General features: G+C 43.1%; 2 protein-coding genes across 4 annotated transcripts in view; one reads left to right on the top strand and one right to left on the bottom strand.

Moving 5' to 3' along the window:
- Window positions 1–10,411, bottom strand: part of NUP205 (nucleoporin 205) — a 47,951-nt gene extending 37,540 nt beyond the window's left edge. Inside the window, exons 1-7 of the mRNA XM_066633206.1 lie at window positions 9,970–10,411; window positions 8,160–8,302; window positions 6,619–6,790; window positions 3,973–4,117; window positions 3,225–3,384; window positions 1,830–2,058; window positions 432–596 (exon numbers count right to left, since the gene is read on the bottom strand). Of these exons, the coding sequence (XP_066489303.1) occupies window positions 432–596; window positions 1,830–2,058; window positions 3,225–3,384; window positions 3,973–4,117; window positions 6,619–6,790; window positions 8,160–8,302; window positions 9,970–9,997 (1,042 nt within the window). The 5' untranslated portion in view covers window positions 9,998–10,411. The remainder of the gene's footprint in view (window positions 1–431; window positions 597–1,829; window positions 2,059–3,224; window positions 3,385–3,972; window positions 4,118–6,618; window positions 6,791–8,159; window positions 8,303–9,969) is intronic.
- POLR3H (RNA polymerase III subunit H) lies at window positions 10,079–17,054 on the top strand. Of its 3 annotated transcripts, none has more exons than XM_066633208.1 (7): window positions 10,079–10,449; window positions 11,282–11,415; window positions 12,789–12,885; window positions 14,511–14,597; window positions 15,483–15,546; window positions 16,142–16,349; window positions 16,865–17,054. In XM_066633208.1, the coding sequence occupies exons 2-7, from the start codon at window positions 11,305–11,307 to the stop codon at window positions 16,916–16,918; spliced, it is 621 nt and encodes a 206-aa protein (XP_066489305.1). In that variant the 5' UTR covers window positions 10,079–10,449; window positions 11,282–11,304; the 3' UTR covers window positions 16,919–17,054. The 3 variants fall into 3 exon arrangements, with proteins under 3 accessions (XP_066489305.1, XP_066489304.1, XP_066489307.1); XM_066633207.1 differs by having other exon boundaries at window positions 10,079–10,596; XM_066633210.1 differs by lacking the exon at window positions 10,079–10,449 and adding an exon at window positions 10,674–10,731.
- Window positions 17,055–17,385: the final 331 nt, after the last annotated feature.

Below are 17,385 nucleotides of genomic sequence, written 5' to 3'. Positions count from 1 at the left end.
GAAATAAATTGAAGAAACAATCTCATAGAAGGTAGTGTCTCATGATTATTTATTATTTTATTATTATTATGATCTAATCCTAAGAACGTGTATTCAACCAGTGTATGCTGGTGCAGGTACGAGTTGATCAACTGCAGCTGCTAGGGCTTACCCAAGGGCAAGGCGACAAAGGTCCCCTCACCTTGACAAGACCTTCAGCAGCCAAAAATCCTCTGCAGGATGCCACATAGTCCACACGGGCACTGCTGCATTGCCATGTGTGGATTTACGTAGGATTTGGTTGCCCAACAGGTTTCCAAAGGAAATACAATTAAGGGTGCCATCTTGAATAAAAGGAAAATACATGCTGGATTTGCGTCCTTCACTGAAATTAGGAAAGTACATGACGGCCAAGTTTCTTGTGCATGATTTCTACTCTGAATTTCATTTACCTGTCACATCAGAAAACTGTGAAATTCCACGCAATGCTAGTGCCCAGGCTAACCGAACAGTAGCTTGAAGTCCTGGTAGTTTCCAAGGCTGAGATTCCTGAAGGCGTGTATGGATTGCAGCTATATACTGCCTCTCTGTTAGAATTGGCAATTGATGCATTAGCTCTAAAAAGAGTAGGAGCAAAGTGATAATTAAATCCTTGAGAAATGTAATTTGGTCTCAATTCCACTGAAAATGAACGGGTAGCTGTGCAAATACAAAGATCTCTTCTACATCTCTTATTTTATATCATTTCAGAGCATTTAGCTGAGTACTTCATATCACACAATTGTGCTGCTTCAACCCTTTTATACGAGTTATTCTATCACAAACATTTGAACACCATCCAGAAGAAGTCAAGTGTGCCTAGAGTTGCTGATGTTACAGGATTAAAGTACTGAGTTAAATTCTCAGGAAAATGTAAATTCCTACAAATAAGATGCTTTATGTTTCTTCTTCAAAATAAAGAAACCACAGCAGAAGATCTTAAGCACTTGTATGTACATGTGAGAACCTAACATGCCCTCCCCACCCCACAAGAATTTTCTTCCAGCACAAAACTGGGAGCTGTGAAACTTTATCACAAGGATTTAAGAATATAACTAACAGCTCGGTCCTACAAACCCCTGCCAGCCTAGAGAATGCAGCACCACCATTGCAACCTGAGCCGCATTCTGTGGGCCAGCCAGGCACTAGGAGAGATAAGAAATGATATTTTTTTGTATTTACCTCCCTGTAGGCTACTTGATTCCCAATGGGTGGTCTCAAACCTAAACAGTTCTTTGGCCCCCTGCCACCCCACCCCAATCCCCCCCCCCTTACTGGTGACAACAGAATTGTGTGGGCTGATATAACCCATGCTCAGCCTCCAGGGCTTTGCACTAGTGGCAACAGCCTGCACGACAATGGACTGGCTGCCATGTCAGCCACCCAGAAATTATGCTGCTGGGTCACAAGATTCCAAAAGCGTAAGGCCCAGACAGGGTTGAGCTGTAAGTACCAAACTGGGAAGCAAACTCAAAGGAAACCAACCTACAACAACTCACATAAATGCAAAACTTTGAGAACTAATATTGTTGTTTTTCCTAATTTAGAAAGTGAAAATTTGCTGTACATCATAAAAATAAACAAAGCCTACTTATAAGCAGTTATTCATCAACTGCCTTCACCCTTAGCCATCTCATTGGATTATTAATGGAAGCAAGTTAGGAAGCAAAGAATCAACATGACTTAAGCAGCATATGCAAATATTGCACAGGTTTAAAGGTTTAAACTGCATAAATTTGACAATCAGCTCTAAATCTTTGTGGACAACATATCTTTCTGCATAACCTAAAGTGCAAGGAAAACCATTTTACCATCTCGATCTTCAGTGACTTGTTCTAGAAAGCTGACATCGAAACAATAAAGAATAGCCATAAGAAGTGCCAAGTTCACTTTGTCCAGTGAGCCATCAGCTTCCACAGTCACTTTCTCTAAGTATGTAATAAGGATTAAAGTATCATCCCTGCTCAGTGGTGACTGGCATGCCCAAACAAACAAGCTTTCTGCCAATGCTTGTCGACACTCCTTGATGAGATCAGCAACCTAGAAGAAATACCAAACATACAATGCATACTCTTAAATCAAGTATTTATCTTATAGCAAAAATACTGCCTTGCAACATAGGGTTACCAACAATACAGACTCACAATACATCAATTTTGCATATTAAACCATCAGGTCATTTTGTTCATCAGTTCTACTGTATCAGCTCAGGACTGGCGAACAAATTCTTGGTCACAACCACTGAAACAAGGGCTACTTTAAGAGTCATGCACTTATCAGTATCTTTAAGCAGCTAGTTAAGTTTAAACTTTGCCAGCTTTTTTGGCCAAATATGTAAGTGCCTTCTCAAAGGGAAGTGTACATTCAAAGAGTGTACATTAGAATATACACTCAATTCTTGTTATCAGCTGGGGTTGGGTTTCTGGAAAACCCAGCAGATACCGAATCAGCTGATACCGAACCATTGCTCCTAGGGGAAAAATGGGGTAAGGTTCTTTCGGATCCTCTTTGCTATACACTATATATGGCAGGGGTGGCCAAACCTTGGCATGCGAGCCACATGCAGCTCTTTGACATATAACATGTGGTTCTCAGAAATACGTTGGCTGAGCTCCTTTTTGCATCACAGTTAATATAAAAGATAAATAAGAAATTTTCAAGCTTTATAATTACTTACAGGAACATAAACCGAGAGAACACTAGATTAAAACATAATGCACATAATAAGGAAATTAAGAATTTAAACGCTTCTTAGTATTGCAGCTCTCAAACATCTGTGGCGCTCAAACATGTGAAGTTTATCGTAAGTGGCTCTTATATTAAGCAAGTTTGGGGCCACCCCTGATATATGGTATGGTTTTATTATGAGTAAAGAAAATTGAGAACAGGTTCTAAACATGAATATTTGCATCTGTTGCAAAATGAATGCTTGCATAAGAATTGATGTAATTTCCCCAAGACACTGGCCCAGTTTATATAATTATGGGAGCAAGCTTCAGGCTCACTCATGAACTCCAATTCCCTTCTTGACACATCCAAATCAGGACAAACTATGATTCAATCTGCATGAACCTCAAACCAGAATTGAAAACCAGTTAGAAATCAAGCCTGGTTCAGACATAATCCTGGTGAAATAACAGAATCCTGAGGTTGTACAGTAAACGGTATTAAGAAAGTTACAAATCCATGAAAACTAAATTATTTACCTCTTTGCGATGTTTCTCACTGCCCAGTCCTCGCTCTCTTTGCAGTTTCTCGAACTCAGTGTTCACATCAATTTGAGACACCAAGGTCAGAATTTTATGGGTTAAGCCCTGCTCCATGAGTTCATCTGTAAAACGTGTCGTTATGGACACCAACTCAGGACTGCAATAAAAAGAGATAGTTTTGTCTCAATGAATTCTGGCAACCTGCTTCTAGACTATCTAGAAAGTTAGAAGTAAAGCCATACCAGTACTGTCAAACATTATAGAAAATACAGACCACAAAACAAAAGTATTGGTTTCTATATAGTTGGAGGGATGGACTCCCCAGATATGAAGAAATGTACTTATTTTTAAATAAAATAACTCCCTCCACAAAAAAAACAAAAGCAACAGACACCCAATGAGGACTGAGCATACTCATTGCCATCCAGGAGGCACAGACCTAAACCAGTTTTTTGATGGCATCCGTTGAAGAAAGGAGGGGGAAAAGATGGAAAAAAATCAGAGTGAGGGAATGAAACCGGCTTGGTCAAATTTCCAGAAGAACCATTAAAATGCAGGTCAAAAAATTGGAATCTACAGACACAGAGGGACAAAAAATAAGACTCACAGTAAAACGAGGGGAGGGGATGAGAGGCGTTCCTTTTTCTGCATAAATTAGCACTTAAACAAGTCAGGCTCAGCACAGACATGCTTTTTAGTGTCTTTTGTCTACAATTTTCCAAAAGATGTCATCTAAAAAACAGACCTGAGGTCCAGGGTCCATGTCTTGCCTCGCCGAGACTGGATAAGTGTTCGCAATGAATTTGCAATGCATCGTTTTCCATCCCAGTACAGAAGAACAGCTACTAAGCCTCTAGTTAGCCCAGGAAAACGAGGTTGCTGGTGCTCTCCTGAAAAATGAAAGAAACCTACCATCAAAAGAAAAGTCCCAGTTTCCCGCACTTCTCACTTTTCAACAATTTCTCTAATTCCCTCTCTGAATTACAACCAGCAACCGTTCCAACAAAGAAGCACAGCTGATATAGGGCAGTTCTAAGAGTAAGCATTTGAACAATGAATCGTGACAACTACATCTAATAAAGGAGGATGGTGGTTTGTGTTCACTTCACTGGGGGGGGATTACAGCTTGGTTTCACAGTAACATGGCTTGCATGCAGAAAATCTCAGGACCAATCCCAAACAAAAGACATCCAATAGAAAGTTTCGGGAAGACACTTGCCCAAGGCCTACAGAGCTGCTGCCTGAGTAGGCAGCACTAGGCTAGATAAACAATTTGATTACAATTTGGCAGCTTCTTACATCCTCTCTTCCCATTAGCAGATACAGCCCGAACTCTGTGAGTGCAGATAAATTCTTGGGTGACATGGCTAATCAATTCCCCCTCAATTCAAGGCAGTTTCAAATAGAAGGAGACTCCCACAACATTGCATCATATCCCATGTGGCTGGATTCTGCTGGAACGCTGGTTGCTGTTTTGAGAAGCTTATCATAAGCTAAATGAAAAATGTCCTATTTTTAGTTTTTCAGAGTTTCTTGAACTCAGTGGCATCTCTAGGGGGGTGTAGGCCGCACCAGATGATGCACATGGCGGGTGACACCACTACTGGCCAAGATTTTTAAAATCTTGATATTTTCAAACAATACCATAATGTTATACATCAATTGAAGCATAATTTCATGCAGAATGCAATAAAACAAATCATGTTGAAATATTTTTATTCTATCAAAAGTTATAGCCAAAAACCCACCAGGGGGGAGCAATGGTACAGCACCACATCCACCGCCTGGGGTGTTGCCCTGCACACTGCAAGGGAGGAGATTCATCATAGGGATGATGTGCTGGTTCCCCACACCAGGCGATACAAAGCCTAGTGACGCCACTACTTGGACTACACTTATTCTAAACTTCATTTTTCTAACTTATGGAAATCGTTCGACAATTTTGAAAGCAAATGACAATGAGTTTTGAGTTTCTTTCTGAACACGATGCCACTTTATGATTTATATAAATGCTTATATACAGCCACATGTTGCTTAACAACAGGGATGAGTTTCTGTTCCCCATCATCAAGCGATGCTTGATGATAAGCAAAGTCTCTGAAGCCGAGGGGAGCTGCACGCCTTTCACCTCTGGAGGTTTTTCTGAGCCACACAGAAGCAGTGTGTCTACCTCTTTTCACCTGTTTCAGCCACTGTGAGCCTCTGCGGGGCTCAGAAAACGCGAATGGACCACAGCTCCCCTTGGCTTCAGAGGCCTGGGGGCTGAACAGGGACCAGTGGTGGTTGTCGCATATGTGGCCCCTTGTTAGTTGGAATATCACTAAGCACGTTCACCTGTATTTGTTGATTTTGAAGCATACAGTGGTGTAGCTACAGGGGGGCGGAGCACCGAGTCTGGCAGGGGACAAGCAGCCCCTCCCTTCGGAGCCATTCCCAGCGGGGGGGAAACGGAACGTTATGGTGGAGCACCCAGTGGCGGGGGGCAAGCGGCCCCTCCCTTCGGAGCCATATGGTGGAGCACCCAGTCAGGTGGGGGACAAGCGGCCCCTTCCTTCAGAGCCATTTCGGGGGGGGTAAAACGGAACCGTATGGCTGTTTTGACCCCCCTCGCTGGGAATGGCTCCGAAGGGAGGGGCCGCTTGCTCCCCACCTGACTGGGTGCTCCACCCCCCACCAGCTACGCCACCAGAAGCACATGTTCCAATTCTGTTAGTTGTGTAAAAAGAACTACGTGGAGGCCATGGAAGTTCCTATCATTAACAGAGAAAAACCTCTTCACTCCAGTTCTAAGATTTCACTAGACATTCCCTAGACACTTTTGAGTATTATCTTATTTTTTGAGACAAAACCTAAACATATTTTTTAAAATTAATGCTGGGATTCTCAAAATGATACATTCTGCATCCATACTAAATGTTGTATTTTCATGGAACTGCACACAAAGTTCTGATTATGAACACAAACATGAAAATGAGTTCTCTTCCAGTTTGTTTTTTTAAACATGATGCCATTTAAAATAAAACCACTTTGAAAATGCTATTCTAACCATAGGACTGCATTCTAACTCTTACTCCAGCCCTAAGATCTTCATCTTGTTCTAATCACTAAAAGGCAAGAACGTATTTGCAACATGCCAACAGAAAAGAGCAATTCTTATACTTTAAAAGGAGCACTGTGTTGCTTTAAAATGACAAAGGATAAAGTAAGCTTGCAGTCAGCTGTTTGCCAAATGAAAGCAACAATTTCTTTGCTATAATCCTGTTAATTCTGAGTATTTAATCAGACACAGGTCTTATATACTTAAACATTTGGAATTTATAAGAATTTCATTTCCTGACCTACCAGGACACAATAAAAAAGAAATACACAGCCTGCTCTCATCACACATTACCTGCCAGGAGAAGTTCAACAGCTGCCAGTTCCCCAATATCAAAAAGATCACTCAAAATAAAGGCCTCTCTGATGAGCTGCTCTGGTAACAGCCGGGTTCCCTGTTGGCCCTGAATAGCAACTCCTTCTACATTTGCTTTCTGAACCTTCTCATGCTGTTGGGCATTCTTTGGCTATAAAACAATTTAAACAAAAAGTGCCAAAATTTTTTATCAGAGTTAACCAGAAAGGAACATTTCACAGCAAGAAAATGAACATTAACTAACCTGAAAAGAACATTTCACAGTAAGTACAGGTAAAGCACATTTCTCTGCAAACACTGCCTTCATCGCTTTTCAGTAATTTAACAAATATCACATACTACAGACTTTGTAACACAAAACCTTACATCATCTGGATGTATTTTAAAAAAATTATTTTTATACACACACACCCACCCAGCTGTATTGCACATGGTCACTGGAGGTTTTAACATTTAATTCAAGAATAAATTGATTCCTTTGATCAAATGCAGAGCTTCAGATGGGAAGTTACAAGAGAACATGCTGTTTTCCACTTGCTTAGCTTTGACCAACAGGTAGATGTTTTTGTTGATTTTGGATGTCTTTGAACCAAAGAAGTGACATGTAGGAATCTTCTACTTTATCAGCTCAGAATAACTCATGGACAAGTACTAGTAAGTGTACAAATCCAGCTCAAGAACTGTATCATTGTGAAATGTTAGCTGATATACATACAGTGAGCATATTTATATTAGTTATCCTGCTAATTGGGCAAAGAGGCACTTTTTCAAGTGAGGGTCCTCTTATTTAGAAGAGGAGAGCTCTGGATCCCTAGAAATTGAAAACAGCTGACAGTTTTTGAGAAGGTAAAAGATATGCAAATCTATCACTACATTTTCAACCCAGTATGAACCAAGTGTCACATTTCAACTGCAGAACTTGATCTATGACTGCACCTGTTCACCCCAAAAAAGCATATGTCATCTGGAAGCACAAAGGTAACTCCAAGTGGGCACATTTGACATTATTTGCAATGTCAATTCCTAAACAATGATTTCTAGAAGCTTGACTTTGTGCCCTTTGCATTGAAACAATCATCACTGCAGAAAACTCAGTAACTGAAGTTCTTGAGGGCAAAATGGTCAACCATGTAGTTAGAAAGCACAAGTGTATATATTCTTGTAAGATACTAGAACAAGCAGGTGATGATGTTTTCCTACCCATGGTTTCCTACTTCTTCTAACTGAAGAAGGTTACCAAGCAGCACTAGTTAGCTCAGTGGACAATGCTGTAGTCATCATTTGCTTGATATTCCATGCATGGATCAGGGCCCTGTTGTTTGGCCCTGGATACCTCAAAGACTGTCCCCCTCACAGGAGCAGCTTAAGAAGCTGACTTTATGGAGGTGAGAAAATACCTTGCCCAAGTGTTAATCAGCACACAGCTGTCCTGATGCAATTTCCATACAAAAATGAATTTAAGGAGAAAAGAAAAGCACCAGCTGTTTCACACCCACTTCCCAAAAGAAGTTACTTTTTACCGGATTTCTGAAGAGCGATATGAAGTCAGGCTTGTGTTTCTTTAAAATTTGATCAAGGAGATGTACTGCTTCAGGCTGCTTTTTCCAGATAGCATTAACCACTGCCTGCCAAATGTCTTTGTAGGGTCCCCACAAACTGGCAGCTAAAAATAAAACACACACAGTATTTTCACAACTGGAGAACAGCATGACAATGAAAATATTACATTACCACACATGTGACAAAAACAAACTGAGTATATGGAAATCTCTGCAAAACAGCAAAAGAAAAACCCACTAGCAGGCATTTGGTGAGTAACATTGCCTTTACAGTAATGACTGACTGCAACAAACTCCACCAAACTCCAGAGGAAGGTGCCTCTGCCTCATTTTTGGCAACCCTTTCCTCCCACTGCAGACCACCATTCCTTATCCCATGATCCTTGGGAAGAGTCTTTTTCAGAGGTACAAAAGGCTGCTGTAAGATGGACCACAAAAGTTTCCTAGTGCAAGTTTCTTCTGCTTGTACAATGTCTGGATACAATCCATTTGTTCATGTACTTATATTATGGTTTATTGTGGGGGAGGGACTGCCAAAGAGACAAAAAGTGTGTCATCAACAGATTCTGGGTAACCTTTTATTTCTGTTTTATGTCTTGTCAACTGGCTCCAAGTTCATACTCTAATAATACTTACAATGCTGTAAATAAAGTCACTATTACACTGCAGATATGACATCAAGGCTGCAACTATGTAGTTTATCTAAAGAGGGTTTAGTTCAAGGACAAAATGAGATCTGAACTGGGGACTTTCTGATTTGTAGTTCAATTGCTTAGACTGCAATCCTAGACACACTGACTAGGGAGTAAGCCACTAACCACAATGAGACCATTTTGAGCAAGCACTTTTAGGATTGTGTTTTAGCCACTATGCTACACCTTATAACAATGGTGTTGAGGAAAACACAGCAAAACTAGGGGATGTCACAGAGGCAAAGTTTTGCATATCTAAAACCACTTATTTATTCACTTAAAGTGAGATAGTCACCTCTTCACTTGCATTCATCCATAGAATACTTAGTGCAATCTTATGCATCCTTACCCAGAAATAAATATTTCTCAACCACTGGTGTGCATATCACTGGTGATAGGCAAAGCGGTATGTGGCAGCAAGCATGGCAGGCCAGAACAGCAAGTGGTCGTTCCCCTTCTGGAGGGCTCTGTGCTGCGTGGGGAGACTCCCCCCACCACTGACTCCAAGGGGACTTGCTTCTGAGTAGACATGCAGAGGCCTGGGCTGCAGTTCTCTGCTCACCTACCAGGGAGTAGGTCCTATTGACTCCAAGCGGACTTGCTTCTGAGTAGACACTGACTCTAATGGGACTTACTCCCTGGTCGGTGTGCAGAGGATGGCAGCCCAATCTGCGCGTGTCTACTCAGAAGGAAGCTGTTGCAGCCAGCGGGCCTCGCACAGGGAAGCGTGGAGGGATCGCAGCCCAAGACCGCGCTCGCGGCGGTGGGAAGGGAAGGGCCGGCCGGCCTCAAGCACAGCTCGGCGGGGTCTCCACAGGGCGTCGGGGAAGCTGTCCAGCTAGCGGGGCCGCTGCCAGGCGAGTGTGGCCAGGACTGCAGGGAGGGTTCGGGAGCCCCCGGTCCTTGCTGCAGGCGGCGCGGGAGGGGCGCCCAGGCGGGTCCAGACTCCGCGCTCATTCCCGCAGGTGTCGGCGAAGCCGCTCCGGCCCCGTGCAGAGCGGCGGGCGCCGGAAGAGCCGTGCGAGGAGCGCGAGGCAGTTCCGTCCCTCCGACCGCTGCAGCGCGCGGCGCTCCCGTACCTGAAATTACCGCCAGCGGCGCCGCCATCTTGGAAAGGCTCTGCCCACACGGCGCCCAGTGGCGGGCGGGAGCCTGAGCGGAAGTAGCGCTCTCCTCGCCCCGCGGCTGCCCGGCGCCAGCGACGCGGCTCCGTCGTGCCCGCCACGCCGCGGCCAGCAGTCCGTCGCTGAGGCGGGGGAGGTGGCCGGTCAGGTCGGCGTGAGGAGCACAGGCGCCGCGAGGACCCCGGAGCGGTGCATGCTGGGAACTGCAGTTCTCTGCCGCCTGCAGGGAAGGCGGGAAAAGGAAGCAAAGGAGCCTGGCGGCAGCAGAAGCCACAAGCGCCTGGGAGGAGCCCCGCTGGCGCTGACAGGCTTACTTCTGAGCAGGCGCGCGCAGGCCTGGGCTGTGGCAGAGAAGGGAGCAGCAGCAGCCCTGGAGGGGAACACGCCCCGCCCCGCCGGGTCAACGGGGCCTCTTCCCGGGAAAGCGTGCGCAGGGTTGGGCTGACAGGCGAGACGCGGACAATGGGCGGGGCTTGTGAAGAGAGGGCGGGGCCACCGCTGGCTTCCGGTTTCCTGCCTATGGGCTTGAAGCTCCTGCGAATGCGTGCTGGGAGAGGCCGGCGTGAATCTTGTCGGGCAGCTGTAAGGACTGCGTCGTCGGGGCGCTTCTCACCTGCCCGAGCGAGCCGCAGCCCCCGCCGTAGAGCGGCGCCAGTCTCCAGGCCGCCTCCGGCTGCGCAGCTCCCTCGCTCCAGGAGCGCCTTCGCGGCTTCCTCAGTGAGGAGTCCCTCGCGGGGGCGGGGGAGGCTCTTTGCCAGACCGGGGGGGCCGCCTCCAAATGGGGTGTCTGTGGAACTCCTCGCCACATGATATGGCGGTGGAGCGGAGAGGGGGCACGCTTTTCTCTCTTAGCCCCGGACCCGGGGACAGCCGCTAAAGCCGAGTGTGGGGAGGCTGAGGGCAGACAAAAGGAAACCCTTTTGGCCAGTGGAACTCCCTGCCACAGGCTGTGGTGCTGACATCTGGCCCTGGAGGCCTTCTGAAGGGGCCTGCACGGGTGCAGCCTGTTCAAAATAACTGCAGCACCTTTAAAGGAGTTGTGCTTCAGAACCAGGTCTCACCAGAGTTTGAAAGTACACACCTTTTTTGCTTTAAAATGTGAATTTTCGCAGGGAAACTAATTGCACGCAGGGTGAGGTGAGCATTGCAGTGCCTGGTGGTTGCAGGAGTGTTCCCGCTCCCTGCCTTCTCTTTCTCTGCTACTGTTTCCTGCAACCGCCCCTGCAAAAAGGAATATTCTTGCTGACTCTGCTCCTTCCTTCCCCAGAAGTGCTGCTTTCGCTGGCCACCATGTTTGTTTTAGTGGAGATGACTGATACTGTGCGGATACCACCCTGGCAATTTGAAAGAAAACTGAATGATGCCATCACTGAAGAGCTAAACAAGAAATTAGCCAATAAGGTAAAGCTTAAGTGTACAGCCAGTCCAGCGCAGACTTGCCTGAGATAATGGGATTCTTGTCCTATAATAATAGGTATCACGTAGTCTCCTAAAAAAAATAATAATAATTGTGATGTACAGTTTTGCACTGACTAGAACTATGAAACTTGTTCATTGTTATCAGATTTTGGCAAACCTAAGTTCAGTGTCTGCCCATTGTGGACACTTGCTGTGTAACTGACATATATGGTGTAGCTGGGCTCAACAAACTCTGTTCCCACCTTTTCCCCTGTGGCCAGGGAAAAGAACTCTGGCAAGTGAAAGAATTCCTTTCACTGCTGCTGGATGGGAAACTTCCAAAAAAGGACTAGATTTTGTTTGGAGAAAAGAAAGAGGCTGTGTTCTCCTGCGGAAGACTAAGCAAAGGGAAAGAGAAACCTCTTTCCTTTTCTTCATGAGCCGATTGGGGAGAGAAAAGAGGAGGGTCCTCTCAAGAGCACTGGGTATGCGTACTTCATTTGTGCTTGTGTGCACAGGCTGCTTATTTCCACGTCAGCCTCTGCATGATTTGAATGCCAAGACATGGCACAGTTATTCTTTCTCTTGCTCATGATGCCACACACTTCCATTCTAAATGTACACAGTAGAGAAAATGCAAAAGCAAAGCAAGTGGGTAAAATGTTTTTATAGAAAGCCAGTTTTAACTGAATAGCAAGATTCCTGTGGATGGGATCATGTTAACTTGTCTATGTTGGCTGTATGAAATTGGCCTCTGTAGCAGAGTTTCCCACTGCAGAAAGGGGAGAATAACTCCAGGTTTTCAATCAATTCTCTTCTATGTTGTCATCCCAAAAATGATTAAACATCCAAAGAACTGAGCTGCAGTCCTACATCTTACTCTTTTGTGAAAGGAAAGATTGTCCTAACTAAACTTTTAAGCTCCAATTATGAGAAAACATGTTTGTTGGACTGTGCACATATGTCCTAAGCTCTTGCAGCTGTTTGGAACTGCTATTAGTTAATTAAATGGGCCCCTCAGCTAATTTCCAGCCAGTAGAGCTTTCTGGATCATCAAGTGCTAGATATGGAAATGGGAGCTATGAAAGAATATTTCTTGAAGGGGTAGGGGCTTGATGCTGTATTAGTGTTTTAAATTTTTTTAGTTTTATGATTTATATTTTTTATGTTGTAAGCTGTCTTGGGTGCCCTTCAGGGTGGGGGGGGAGGCAGACTATAAATGGAAATATTTTACTGTATTATGAACTCATTCACAAAGTTGGTTCTTTTGCACAGCTTTTCCTGTGCTAAACTCTGACATACTTCTTTAGAAAGTCTTGACAATTTCCTACTAGCTGCTGAGATGCATTGCTTTGTGAACTTTTTCCCCCAAACAGGTTGTATACAATGTTGGCCTCTGTATCTGTCTGTATGACATCACAAAGCTGGAAGATTCTTACATATTCCCAGGGGATGGTGCATCACACACAAAAGGTATGTCAACTCTTTTATTATTAATATTATTATGGTCTCTTTAGAGCTGTAACTTGAACAATATGGGAACTATATCAGGGCATTTTTAGATATAAAGAATAACTAGTAACACTGTCACAGATTAAGCACTCTACGCTTGTCTGATTAAACATTCTGCCCACCGTCCAGCAAATGTATTCTTTGCCAAATATCTGAAAAGTACCTGTTGCAGAAGGGGAAAAATAGTCTGAGAGGATCCGTCTGACATGCTTTAATTACATATTTATTTAGCTAATGCTGATATTTTCATGAAAACACACTACTTTCATGTGTCCTTGCATTCTGAAGTTATTTATGAATAACAATTTCTCCCTCATGCTATAGTGGTAAGATATTACTTAACGTTAAGCTATAAGGGTAAGATATTACATTAACATTATACATTAAATTCTGTAGCTGTATCATTGTTTATAAATGATAATTGCTGGTCCCTTCATTATTCTTTTTGCTTTGCATCTGCTTCTTGCAAAAAATTAAAACTATTATCAGAAGGCTTATTGCAGGATGTGTTTCATTTAAAATGCGGAGTGGTGCCACAATACTTGCAGGATTTTTTTTGTACTTAATCACTAATTATCTCACTTTCCCTACAATACCAACAAATCTTTCTAGCTTTCAGTTTTCTTCACTGTGGTGTGCACACAATCAGACACAAACCTGTATTCAGGAAACCTAGAATTATATACACAGTCACGAACAAACAGCACAGCCCTTCATTTCTCAAATGCTCTTAGCTACCCCTAAACTATAAGCAACGTATGTTTTCCATTTCTGTTTCACTGCACTAAAGAAGTGCAGAGCATAAAAGCCTTGTTTCTGGGAAGCTGTGTCAGCGTTTTGAGATTCTACAAGTCTGGCAGTCTTGTTCTGATTTTTAACTAGAGAGCAAATAGGACAGTGCTGAGTGACGGGCAGCAGAAACAAAAATGAAAGAATAGGGTTGTGTGTTCCACGCAAACAACCTCCTTTTGCATTTCTTTTGTTAAATATTAAACCTTGAAACACCAATAAACAGGAGAGTGAGAAAATGTATTTGTATGTATTTAGCACCAGTCTTCCCATCTGAGCACATACAGTGTCTTTCCCTCACCACTGGAGCCTTGACCTGCTTTAGAGTTTAGTGTGAGATGTGCCTTGAGCACAGTAAAAAATGTTAGGAAAAGCCATTTTCAGCTTTTAACATGGAGTATCAGGTGCTTCTTACACTGATAGCAGACTAAGGGCACAATCCTAACCCATATTCCAGCACTGACATAAGGGCAATGCAGCTCCTAGGTAAGAAAACAAACATTCCCTTGCTTTGAAGTGGCCTCCGTGAGTGTCCCCCAACTGCAGGATGCAGCACACATCCCATTGGCACAGCTGTGCCAGTGCTGGAAAATGGTTTAGGATTTGGCCGTAAGTATCCCACTTGCTTTCTAACTTGCTTGTGTTCATGCAGGATGCAAGTTTCTGAATACAGGATTGCAGTTGTGTGTTTTATTTTTCATTGCTTGGAGAAAGAGAGAATAAGAGTGAACGAGTATGCAAGTCAATGTAACTTTCCAGCAGTGTGGTGGTGATCTGTTTGTTTTTTTTCTCCCCAGTGCATTTTCGGTATGTCGTGTTTCACCCTTTTATGGATGAAATTTTGGTTGGAGAAATAAAAGGCTGCAGTCCAGAAGGCGTTCATGGTAAATCTTAACTTTTGCTGGAATGGGGATGGGAATTTGGGGCCTGCATCCACCAATAAATCACAGCAGTCTTTGTGGACAGGACTATACATGGTTACAGCGGATTAATGTAGCATGTGATGTAGTGGGTCCTGGAGGAAGACAGTTCTGTTAATGAGAATCACTATTATAAAGATTTGCTGAAATACATATGGTTCCTCACTACCCCGATTTTTGGAATTCATAATTCATATGGTTGCTGTGGGATCTCCCTTCTAGGTCAGATGCAATTACAGTGGGGTGAAATGTGACTGGAAAATGACTAGTGTAGTGGGTTTCAGCTATTTGGAGCATGTTATTTCCTATAGTTTCATAATTTTTCTAACTCTAAAATGTAGCTAGTTTAACACTATTGGATTCCAGAATCAATCAGTCAGTTCCTTTTCTATATAGGAGTGAAGGCAAAGACCTTAAATATGCAGTTTCTATATGCTTGTAGCCCAAGAGGACAAATGCTATTATTCTGGTATTGGGATATGTTTTCATGCCAGACGCATTGTATTCTAGTATTGCTTCTATGAACTGCTTAGGTTGGTTAGATCTTATCATGTTAGCCTATTATTCCGTGGGAACTAGATCCACTGGAAATACATGGATGGTAGAGAGGGGTTCTGCTTCCTGAGGCTTCTGTAAACCGTCAATGCAAAGGGAGCAAAGCCACTTTTCCTGTTTGTGCTTGCTTTTAACTGAGCTTGCTTTAAAAGCTGTAAGCTGTTATAGTGGAAAAGTGAGAGAAAACAGTATAATATGAGGTTTAAAGCATTATGTGTTGTGCCAGTAGCTGACAAATTCTTGTCATATTGTGTCTGACTGGTACTTGTATTAATCTAAATGTTCTTTCTGAAGTTTCACTTGGGTTCTTTGATGACATCCTCATTCCTCCGGAAGCTCTACAGCAGCCTGCCAAGTTGTATCCTCTGAAAACTCTACACAGCTAGATACTTTGATATGTATAATGACTGCTGCTTCCCATAAAACCAGGCCTTCATGTACTTTAAAAGAGAAAAAAAAGGTTATGGCCATTACAATTCTAGAACCCTAGTATTAAAGAATACACAGTTTATTAAGCACCCACCATTACACTGCTATGGAAAGCACCTGATAAATTGTTAGGAAAAGGCTGATGTCACTGAATCGGGGAAGGGAAATGTGTGATGGTAAATCAGTTGAGGGCTGCAAAATAAGTCATTGGAGGACTAAATTGTCTACTTTGCTTCTATCATAGATTATTTTATTGTGCCTCCAGCAAGAATTCTTTTGAGATTCCTTTCTGACTGTTGTGAACAGCATCTGCACTGAGTTCAATTTTCCTGCTTTATAATACAATGTCAGCCATTGATTAATAGTTTCACCCTGATTTTTACATTTAGCAAAGTGAGGAAATTAGAAGAATGAATGCTTGGATTTGGACAACAAAAGTAATATCAGTGAAGGGGTTTCATGTTGTTAATGTGAAGTTCTGTTCCTTTTTATGGCACTATTTGCTTAACTTACTATGTGCTCAGCGATGAAGCGGAGCAGGTGTGGGTGTGGGAATATGAGACTGAAGAAGGAGCCCATGACCTGTATATGGATACAGGGGAGCAGATCCGTTTCCGTGTGTTTGATGAAACCTTCATGGACACATCCCCAACAGGCCCAAGCCCTGCAGAGCCTTCCACCTCTGGTGCAGCAGATGAAGTACAGAAGAAACAGGCCCCCTACACTCTTGTGGTAAGTATTTAACATTAAATACACAGCATTATGAAAAGAGGAGCCTTATTGCTATCCAAATGAGAAGCTAAGAAGGATGCCAGGAAAATGTTTGGAATGTCATTGCCAGCTTAATTGCTTGCTTGTTTTGGTGTTGGAATGGTGGGCAAAAGAGGAGGGATGCTGAAAGTTCAGCCTAAAAACAGACTATCTTCAGTAAATCAGTGTGTGTGCATCCACACATGCTTGAATTAGTGGTATTTTTGAATATCGTATTTCATCAAAGTCTCTGGCTAAATTAGATGAGGCTATAAACTACTGAACATTCTCTGTGGTGTCTGTAAGTCTTTTTCAGCTAGTTACATTCAGAAGAAAGAGGTTTTGGGGAAATCTCCCTTCAGGTACTACTGCAGAACTTGTTAGAGTAGAATTCTAGAGGTCTAGACATACTAAATACCTCTAAAAAATCTGGAGGCTTCCTGAATAATACAAAAAGTGTTTCTTAAAATGCTCACCTACATTTGTTTTCTGGACAGGGATCTATCAGTGAACCTGGTCTGGGCCTCCTGTCATGGTGGACAAGCAGTTAGCAGAAGAGACAGGCTATTTTGCAAGATGGAACTTTGCAAATGGAAAAAAAATCAGTTGGTGTCATTGATTTGTCTCTTGGAAAATGGAAGCAGTGTGTTTCCATTTCTGCAAAAATACAAATGGAAATATGCAGTGTGATGTCTCCAACACAGAAGAACAGTTGCATATCATGGTGTGGGTACTGCAAATTCAGGAGGTTCTGCTACCTCTAAACAGAACAGGGTACAAATATCTGAGAGAGATGTCCAAATTGGGGCAGGACTTGCCTGAAAGTAGATGCAAGAGGAAGTTTTCAAGAACATTGCCTTCCTTGAAGAGGACAGTATTTTATGTTGCCACCTTCTGTTTCATGAGGTGATGGAAAAGGGGGAAAGAAAGTTGTTGTGAAAGCCATCACTCATTTTTGAGTATGTTCCATTTCCCTGTGTTTCTAACCGTATCAGAAAGCAAGGGGCTCTCTTTTAAA

This window comes from Tiliqua scincoides, chromosome 7, assembly GCF_035046505.1.
Source record: "Tiliqua scincoides isolate rTilSci1 chromosome 7, rTilSci1.hap2, whole genome shotgun sequence".
Taxonomy (NCBI): Eukaryota; Metazoa; Chordata; class Lepidosauria; order Squamata; family Scincidae; genus Tiliqua; species Tiliqua scincoides.
Note: the sequence above shows the minus strand (reverse complement) of the source record. Positions and strands in the feature narration are given on the sequence as shown.

What these genes read in the sequence shown, in the direction of transcription:
- POLR3H (XM_066633208.1), top strand. Translation starts at nt 11,305, where the DNA reads ATGTTTGTTTTAGTGGAGATGACTGATACTGTGCGGATACCACCCTGG. An exon ending in TGGTGCATCACACACAAAAG is followed by an intron (nt 12,886 to 14,510) that starts GTATGTCAACTC and finishes TTTTCTCCCCAG; the next exon opens with TGCATTTTCGGTATGTCGTG. An exon ending in CAGTCCAGAAGGCGTTCATG is followed by an intron (nt 14,598 to 15,482) that starts GTAAATCTTAAC and finishes TTCTTTCTGAAG; the next exon opens with TTTCACTTGGGTTCTTTGAT.